Raw genomic sequence first — 9,592 nt, 5'->3', positions numbered from 1 at the left:
TGCCATTAGAGAAGGTCGTAACGCTAGTCAAGTTTCCACACCGAATATTTGTGGTCTCACACATGGTAATTGTAGAGGATTTTTTTTATCTATCTGAGATCAGCCAATTAGCTAAGTAGAAGAATTAAACAAAATAATATAAATCCATCAAGTAGTTTGTTGAATTTTAAATGTTTTTATTTAATTTTGGACATTCAACAATATAAGTTTCTTGCTCGTTCTTCTTGTGATAAGACAGCTTTCCGAACGAGCGGTAGATTAAAAAATGTAATGACTATTCAAAAGTGCTTCACCTTTGATGAGGTGTCGTTACTTCATTTCGGAGTTCTAATGAGGACTGACTTTATACTGAACTTAAATCTATTGGAGATAAACTAATGGAAGGGTACAGAGTGTTGACAGAAATATTACAAATGCAGGTACATCAGTATATCTTGGTAGTGAATATACAGGAGGAATAAATGTACTATTTATTATACATTAGTAAGTTTATTGGAAAGTACGCTACATGGTTTATTAGAAATGGAAGCTCACAATGATTGGTTTTTCTTAAGGGTACAAGTGTAGGTAAGACTGCATGGCCACCAGTGGGCCACTCCGTAACGAAAGCAAATTTACACGATGGGACCGGGTGAGAGAGCCGGGTGGTGGAGCCGTAGGCACATTAATTGTGTTATTAAACAAATCTAGGGATTAAATAATGTCTACTTCAAATTATTGTACACTAAAATCATATTTAAAAATTAATATTCGTAATTAGTAATAAAAAGAAATCCTATCCCTATGTGCGAAATAAGACTTTTTATGCAGTCTTCAAAGTGATAAAAAAATAGAACGAAGTTAATCTCAACTCGGGAAGGGTATCGAGTATTGACAGAAATATTACAAGTGCAAGCACATCAATGTTATGCGAAGACGTAAACTAATGGAAGGGTGTCAAGTGTTGAAATATTACAAGTAGAGTCACAGTCACTATAATAAAAAAAATGGGACGATGTTACAGGCTGTAACTAGTATAACGTACACTGTAAGTACTACAAACAGGTAAGCACCCTCACACCCACTCCAGCTTTTGCTGAGGAACAGGAACTCATAAAATATTAAGGGCTTGTCAAGGACTCTTGTTATACAAAAAGATGAGGGCACCTGAAATTTAATACAATAGGTACTTTCAGAAATTCTTACTTATTGGTAATCTCTTACATGTATTGAAGTGCCTAACTTACAACTGAATGATATTCTTCAACAATTGATACATTTTACGCGTTATCTACTTTTTTCCCATTCTTTATATAACAATAATAAGTAGCCTGGACAATTTACACAGCGCCATCTAATCCCAAGCTAAACACATCTTGTGTTATGCGTACTAGACAACTAATTCAAATACTTAGATATATTTTTAATACGTACATAATATACATAGAAAACACTCAGATAGATACAAATAATCATAGTCATGAATACACATGTTTGCACCGTGCGAGGAATCGAACTCGCGACGTGTTAAACTGGATTAGCACACTGCAGCGGTGGTGGATACGTCAGATAACAAGAACATTACTTATAATTGTTTAATTAATACAAAATATTTCCTATTACTATTAATTTGATGATGTAACTTTATATACAATGTTGATTTTCAGGTGCAGAAAACTTTCAGCCGACTGTACCGCAGTGGAATAACCGTTAACTGAAATTCAATATGGCGTATAGATCATCCTTACTCCTTACTAATATTATAAATGCTAAAGTAACTCTGTCTGTCTGTCTGTCTCGCTTTCACGCCAAAACTACTGAACCGATTTAAATGAAATTTGGTACACAGATAGTCTAGACCCTGAGAAAGGACATAGGCTACTTTTTAATGCGAAAAATGGGTTGTAAGGGGTTGAAATTGGGGATGAAAGATTGTATGGAAGAATCGTCATTTTTGAAGCTAGGAGCTTGAAACTTATTTTTGAGGCTGCTTATTAAATATAAATAAATATGACATACAAAGTTTTTAAAATTGTTACCCTTAAGGAGGTAAAATAAATTAGGGGATGTAAGATATTAGGTAAATTCGTCATTTTTGAAGCCAGATCTATGAAACTTTTTCCATTGGCTTTTTTGGGTTAGTTTATAAAATACCCCACTAATATTATAACTGTGAAAGTAACTTTATCTGTCTGTCTGTCAGTCTCACTTACACGCTAAAACTACTGGACCAATTTAAATGAAATTTGCTACACAGTTAGTTTAGACCCCGAGAAAGGACATAGGCTACTTTTTAATGCGAAAAAAGGGTTGTAAGGGGTTGAAAGAGTTATGTATGGAAGTGTCGTCATTTATAAAAAGATGAAACGATGAAACTTTTTCATTTGGCTTTTATTGGGTTAGGTCATTAAATATTTTTTTCATTATTTGGTCAAGGTCACTATTTTACGCGGACGAAGTCGCGGGTACAGCTAGTATTAATTAAATACTTTAATAACAACAATCGATATATTATTTAAATATTTAAAAGCAAGAATAACTTCCTACCGCCATGTATATTTTGTACAACGCCATTTAGTGAACACTGAACAATGTTGATATAAATTTCTTAAACTAAATAATTATTATATTAATATTTGTTCAAAATCTACCCTGTACCATCGTAAGCACAGATTATTATATTAGAGCCCGTTAGTTTGTGTTCCCGCGGTTTCTGTTCCCCTCCCTTACCTACTGTACTGAACTGACCGTACGCCGGCCATGACACGCGCGCGCATTTGTTGTGAATTGAAATAAATTAGAACTGTGTTAAACCTACTGTGAAACTGGAAAGCTAGCGAAGATATCTTCGAGACCCTGAAGCCCAAGAAATCCGCAGAACCATACAGGTACGCGACAGACGCTTCCACATATTTTTCCCTATATATATATACATAGTACTTTCCCTAACATTTTGGTAGCAGAGAGTAGTTTCCCTAACAATATTATATATATATATAATGATTAATTAATTAATTGATATATATGTTGTAAATAGTTCATATAAATAAATGTTGTAATTATTGTTCATTGTGTTTGTACATTTACTGTGATTTCTTTATTTGTTTGCCGTGATCACCGTTATTGTTGTGTCATGATGTGTGATGTAATAAATATTCTATTTTATTTCTATTCTATTCTAAACATAACTGAAATGGACCATGTAAGTTTAATTATGATCAAACGCCATACAAACATATTGACTTTATTGCATTTATGTAATTAAATGTAAATGACTACAACCTTTCTGATAACCAAGACTATTTAAGCACTAATATCTTACGAGTGAATAAAGAAATCAACTAACTCACACACTGTACGGACGTGTTGCATACTTTATACAATTTATAACGTAAGTAAAAACACATTAGTACTATTTTTTTAATTAATAGTTCCCAGTGATCGCTCAGTGGCCGAAATCCGATCATATTCAATACATATATTCATAGCTGTAAAACTATATTTAGAATTAAAAAAAGAGAATTTTGTTTTTAAATTATATTTAGAACAAGCTGTTCCCGCGACTTCGTCCGCGTGGAAAATAACATTATTTTTCTAAAATAAAAGTAGCCTAAGTTACTTATTACATTAGCTACCTGCCAAATAAGTCCCGTCAAAATCGGTCCAGCCATTTCAGAGATTAGCCGGAACAAACAGACCGACAGACAAAAATTGTAAAAAATGTTATTTTGGTGTATGTATCGTATTTATATTCATATGCATGTAGTATAAAACCTTTATTTCAATGTTACAAACAGACACTCCAATTTTATTTATATGTATAGATAACATTCAGTAAGACTATAGATAAATAATATTGATCTATTCTCAATTTGACCACAGACTTCATTACATAGTATAAAACAAAGTGTCGCTGTCTGTCCGTTCCTATGTATGCTTAAATCTTTAAAACTACGCAACTGACTTTGAAGCGGTTTTATTTAATAGATAGAGTGATTCAAGAGGAAGGTTTATATGTATAATACATGTACACCCAGGCGAAGCCAGTACGAGTAGCTAGTTAACAATAAACAAAAGAGTATATGCGTGAGTCAAAACACGGTCGTAGGTGTAATATTTTTTGATGGATGTAATGTATTTTTATATATGTATAATTTAAAAAAAAATAGCACTCTGCACTTCTTCTCTATATAAACTATAAGTGTGTGAAATTTCATACTCTGCCGATCGCGTCATTTTCATAAAAAGGGGTACAAAGTTTTAGCTTCACTTATAAAAAAAGTGCCTTAGAGTGTTATAGAAAGCTCTAACTCTAATAATATAAAAATCATTGCTATTCATTTGTCTCGATGATACAATATTCTGATTTGACAGATTTCGTTACATTCGCTACAAATATAGGGGCGATTAAATAAAAACAACTGAAGGAACCCGGATAATGATTTTTCTCAGAGCTTTGTTTCAATACTAGACAGTATGCAATTTTCTTTGATTGTTGCTCGTAATTAGATTATAACAAATTTATATATTTTTTATTAAATAAAAATTAGCTAATTCCAACAACTTCCTTTGCTATTTTGCGATGAAATAAATGTCCTTGTTTGTGATATAATTCTATAATATATTCCCATATATTTTCCTTTTTAATCATTTTAAATAATTACTAGTAAAAATGTCAATAAATTATATTACTGGCATTTTAGAATTTATAATATTGTGTAGTTCTATCTTAGTAGCTATTGTAATGTTTGATTATAATTAATTCTCTATATAAATTTCAGATCATCATCATCCGCTTCTTCCTTATCCCATTTATTTGTGATCGGCGTAATATGTTTTTCGCTTCCATTCATCCCTGTTCGCAGTCATCGCGTTATTTACTTCCTTTCTTACCATATCATCTTTCACACAGTCCATCCATCTCTTTTTCTCTGCCCTTATAACCATCCGCATTCATTTGTAACGCCTTTCTTAAAATATTATCCTCGTTCCTACGCATTACATGTCCATACCATGATAGACGATTACTCTTCAACCTCTCTGACACCGGTGCCACTTTCATACTTCCTCTAATGTATTCATTCTTTATCTTGTATATAAATTTCAGATCGATGGTACAAAATGGCGGTTTCGCCAGCAATATCAAATGTTCGAAGCATACAGAATGCTATGAACTTATTGCAAACGTATCTTCAATTGACGGCGTATTTGTTTCCACCGCAGCCTAATTTAGAAGGTATAAAACTAAAAAAAAAACAATATTATACCTAGATACACTTTAATCAAAGTCATCTTCTTTGGTACCTACATCTTATCTATTTCAATCGCTTTAGCAATTAGCTTTCTAAGATATGTTTCGACTGAAGCGTGAGATGAAGCAATAGAATTAGAAGGTACCGTTTGGCCAAATTCTCCGCAAAATTCAGATTTTGAAATAAAATCTCAGTAAAATAAGTGTAATTACAGTGTCAATTGTTCAACACTTAATATTGCTACTTAGCGTTCCATGGATTCACCATGCGGGTGCCGGTTCCATCCCGAGTTCCCGGGAATTATGACCCGAGTGTAGATGTTAGGGGTCCCGTTCCGGTATATATATTAACACTCACTTTCACCGTTGTTGTTTTTCTCTCTTCCAAATCTGCTGGTGCAGTTTTAAATGCGCATTCTGGTATAGAAGTTACTGCAGTTCTAGATAGGCCTTGATATTACAGAGAAGATATTAATATAATAACTGTATGTATTTCTGTACCGACAGATGGCTGTAAATTTGATTACTTAGTGGTGGGTGCGGGGTCTGCTGGATCTGTTATAGCGAACAGACTATCTGAGGATGCACAGACTAGAGTACTGCTTATAGAAGCTGGCGGAAACCCTCCTTTGGAAACTATGGTAATTTTAGATGATTTATTATTACAGTTAGTTATTATTTAGTTATTTATCAAACGCCATAGCATTCCATTGTTGGATTTGGATCTGATCATAAAAGAAAGTTTTAGTCACGGTTTAGCTCACCGCTTTACTTCCGATGGTTGCGGGTTCGGTTCCTCGCACAGTACCAACATTTGTATTCCTAAGTCTGATTGATTATTCGGTCTGGACTTATTCTATATATATTATGAAAGTATTTACAAAAAAAATGCACCCATATATTTATATGAGTTCTGTAGTACCGATGGCACAAGCTCTGCTTTACTTGAGACTAGATACGTTGTGTGAATTGTCTGGGAGTTAAAAAATGTTTTTCTTTTCAGTACCCATCATTGCTGGCTTACCATAAAAACTCCCCAGTTGATTGGAATTTTACTAACACGGACAGAGTATGTACATATCATAATTGTGAAATCCCCGCTTTAATTCAAGGGAAAATGTTAGGAGGATCCAGTAGCCTCAACTATTTGAATTACATAAGAGGGTCCCCGTGCGACTACGATTCATGGGCAGCGTTACTGAATGATGATTCTTGGACTTTCAACAATGTGCTACCAGAATTTAAAAAAAGTGAAAGATTTCTAAGTTTCAACTATGTCACCTCAGAAGCGGGTAAATTTCATGGAGCACATGGGAATTTAGGAGTTACTAAAGTTCACCGTGAAGCGGATATTTTATATTTGAAGGCATTTCAAGAACTTGGTTATGAATTAGTCTCGGATGTCAATGGTGCTTCTATGTTGGGTTTCACAGAACCTATGTTAACAAATGATAAAATTTCCCGTCAAAGCACTGCATATTCCTTTTTGTCGCCGATTAAAGATCGCTCCAACCTTGTAGTTTTAAGAAACGCGTTGGCAACTAAAATTATCTTTGATAATAATAATGTAGCTACAGGAGTAGAAGTGCTTGTCAATAATAATAAGTTTACATTTTACGCAGAAAAAGAAATTATTGTATCTGCTGGAGCTTTCAATTCGCCTAAACTTTTAATGCTCTCAGGTATAGGTCCTAAAGCACATTTAGATCACTTGGCAATTAAGACAATTTCAGATCTTCCTGTTGGAGATAATTTACAGGATCATGCCGGTGCTCCAATTATAGTTACTATGAAAAACTTGAAATACCCAACCGCTATTCCGAATCCACACAATTTCCCAGTACCTTACACAGTTGGTTTTGTGTCATTGAATAATAAATCCCAAATCCCAGATTATCAAGCATTAAATTATATTGCTAATCCAGAGATATTCTCAACATATTGTGAATTCACTTGGGATTATAAAAAATCTGTTTGTGATGCATTAAATCAGGGTAGTCCAGGTACTCAGACATTATTTGGCGTTATTAATATTCTGCATCCAAAATCAAGAGGAAAAGTAACATTGAAAAGTGTAAACCCCTTAGACCATCCCGTCATTGAAACTGGACTATTCTCTAATACGGAAGATCTAGAAAATGTTGTCGAATACATTGAAGATTACATTCGTGTCGTTAACACAACTATCTTCAGAGAAGCTGGAGCAGATATCGTTTATTTAAACTCTCCAGATTGTCCTCATGAACATGGTAGTAAGGATTATTGGAAGCATTATGCATCGCGTATGTCGTACACTTATCATGACTTTGTTGGAACCTGCTCCATGGGATCAGTGGTTGATTCCCGGCTGCGAGTAATTGGAGTACAGAACCTCCGTGTGGCAGATTCTAGCGTTATTCCAATAATTACAAGTGGAAATATCAATGCAGCAGCGATTCTGATTGGAGAGAAAGCAGCAAAAATTATTAAAGAAAATAATAATAATTAATTACTTTTACATAGATTTAACGATAAAGTAAATGATGATTCTGTTTTAATAAATCTCAAATTTGGAACTAATTTTTGATATTTTCTTTTTGCTACTACAGTGTTTTATTTTTATTCTAGGGAACATTTTTGCCACATTTTTTGTGTTCCTAATATATTTATCCTATTAATATTATAAAAGCGAAAAATTGTGAGTATTAATGAATGTTTCTTACTCTTTCACGCAAAAATTACTGAACGGATTTTGATGATACTTTCACAATAATACTTTCAAATATTTTTACAGACTAGTGATTAGATCTCTCGTTTGTATAAATAACTATATATATAGGAAACAGATATGACTTTGTAGAAAGTCTACATCGATGAAACATGTATATATAGTAATCTATACATATAAAAATAATTTAAGTGTCTGTTTGCAATATTGAAATAATCGTTTTTTACTACATTCATATGAATATAAATACGATACATACACCAAAATAACATTTTTTACAATTTTTGACTGTCTGTCTGTCGGTCTGTTCCGGCTATTCTCTGAAATGGCTGCACCGATATTGACCGTACTTTTTTGGCAGGTAGCTGATGTAATAAAGAGTAACTTAGGCTACTTTTATTTTAGAAAAATAAAGTTAAATTCCACGCGGACGAGGTCGTGGGTACAGTTAGTATACAAATATATTTCAAAATGGTGGCAATATTCTCCGAAAAGTCATTTAAAATCGCGAACATAGTATGTTGTAAAAGCAACTCCAGTTTGTTTTATAAAAGGAAACCACGAACATGAACTTCCAACTAAAAAAATAGAAATCGTATTTCAAATAACATGATTCTGAGGAAACAAACATTAGAAAAATAACATTACAAAATAAATCCATCTATAAGTTGAAATTAGTATTATTAAATTTAATACTAGTTTTTACCCGCGGCTTCGGCCGCATAACTTCATTACTAGTTGCTAGACGGCGCTGAAGTAGCAAAATGTTGATATATATGTTGTAGTAATAAGAAAAAAGACTAGGTAAACGGAGAAAACATATTAATATAGACTACTTACAATTAGGAATAGAAAGAAGGAATTGAACTATCAAAAACAAGAATGTAATATAAAAGAACTATAAATTCAAATACAAATTTAGAATATAAAATACATATCTGATTAGCTAGTTACAACAATATATATAATTTTTTATATTTTTTTTGTTTTTTTTTTTAATAAAAAGTATCCTATGTCCATTGTAATACCTCCAAGAACATGTGTACAAAATTTCACGATGATGGGTTCAGTAGTTTTTGCGTGAAAGCGTAACAAACAGCCATACTATCACATTTATAACATTACTAGCTGTAGTCGCGATTTCGTCCGCGAATTTAACTTTATTTTTCTATAATAAAAGTAGCCTAAGTTACTCCTTATTACATCAGCTATCTGCGAAAAAAGTCCCGTCAAAACCGGCCCAGCCATTTCAGCTTAGCCGTACCAAATAGACAGACAGACAAAAATTGTAAAAAATGTTATTTCAGTGTACGTACCGTACCGTATTTCTATTCATAATATGCATGTAGTAAGAAATGTTTATTTCAATATTACAAACAGACACTCCAATTCTATTTACATGTATAGATTAAAGATACACCTATATACTTTGTTATTTTTACCCGCTACCAAATTATTTACTCGAATTTTCATAGAATTTTCGAAATAATAAAACTAAACATTAATTAGGGCGCCCTCAACCCACCCTGATTTTTTGCGCGGTAAACAACGCCGGCCTGTTTTTTTTTTATTAAAACAACAGCGTAAAGTAACAAAATAAACATCTATAAAGGTTTTATGTTAATTATTATTTTTTTGCCTGTTTCCTAATTAAT

At 32.9% G+C, this 9,592-nt stretch overlaps 1 protein-coding gene across 1 annotated transcript; it reads left to right on the top strand.

Annotated features, from left to right (window-relative positions):
* Positions 1 to 5,128: 5,128 nt before the first annotated feature.
* LOC131850651 (ecdysone oxidase-like) lies at positions 5,129 to 7,718 on the top strand. Its single transcript, XM_059200952.1, has 3 exons — positions 5,129 to 5,215; positions 5,738 to 5,871; positions 6,234 to 7,718. The coding sequence occupies exons 1-3, from the start codon at positions 5,149 to 5,151 to the stop codon at positions 7,716 to 7,718; spliced, it is 1,686 nt and encodes a 561-aa protein (XP_059056935.1). The 5' UTR covers positions 5,129 to 5,148.
* The last annotated feature ends 1,874 nt before the right edge of the window (positions 7,719 to 9,592 follow it).

Source organism: Achroia grisella, unplaced genomic scaffold, assembly GCF_030625045.1.
Source record: "Achroia grisella isolate CSIRO2021 unplaced genomic scaffold, CSIRO_AGI_Agris_v1 utg778, whole genome shotgun sequence".
NCBI classification, from domain to species: Eukaryota; Metazoa; Arthropoda; class Insecta; order Lepidoptera; family Pyralidae; genus Achroia; species Achroia grisella.
Note: the sequence above shows the minus strand (reverse complement) of the source record. Positions and strands in the feature narration are given on the sequence as shown.

Excerpts from the sequence above, each read along its gene's own strand:
- LOC131850651 (XM_059200952.1), top strand. The coding sequence starts at position 5,149 with ATGAACTTATTGCAAACGTATCTTCAATTGACGGCGTATTTGTTTCCA. Across the intron at positions 5,216-5,737 it reads ACCGCAGCCTAATTTAGAAG|ATGGCTGTAAATTTGATTAC; the intron begins GTATAAAACTAA and ends CTGTACCGACAG. Across the intron at positions 5,872-6,233 it reads ACCCTCCTTTGGAAACTATG|TACCCATCATTGCTGGCTTA; the intron begins GTAATTTTAGAT and ends TTTTCTTTTCAG.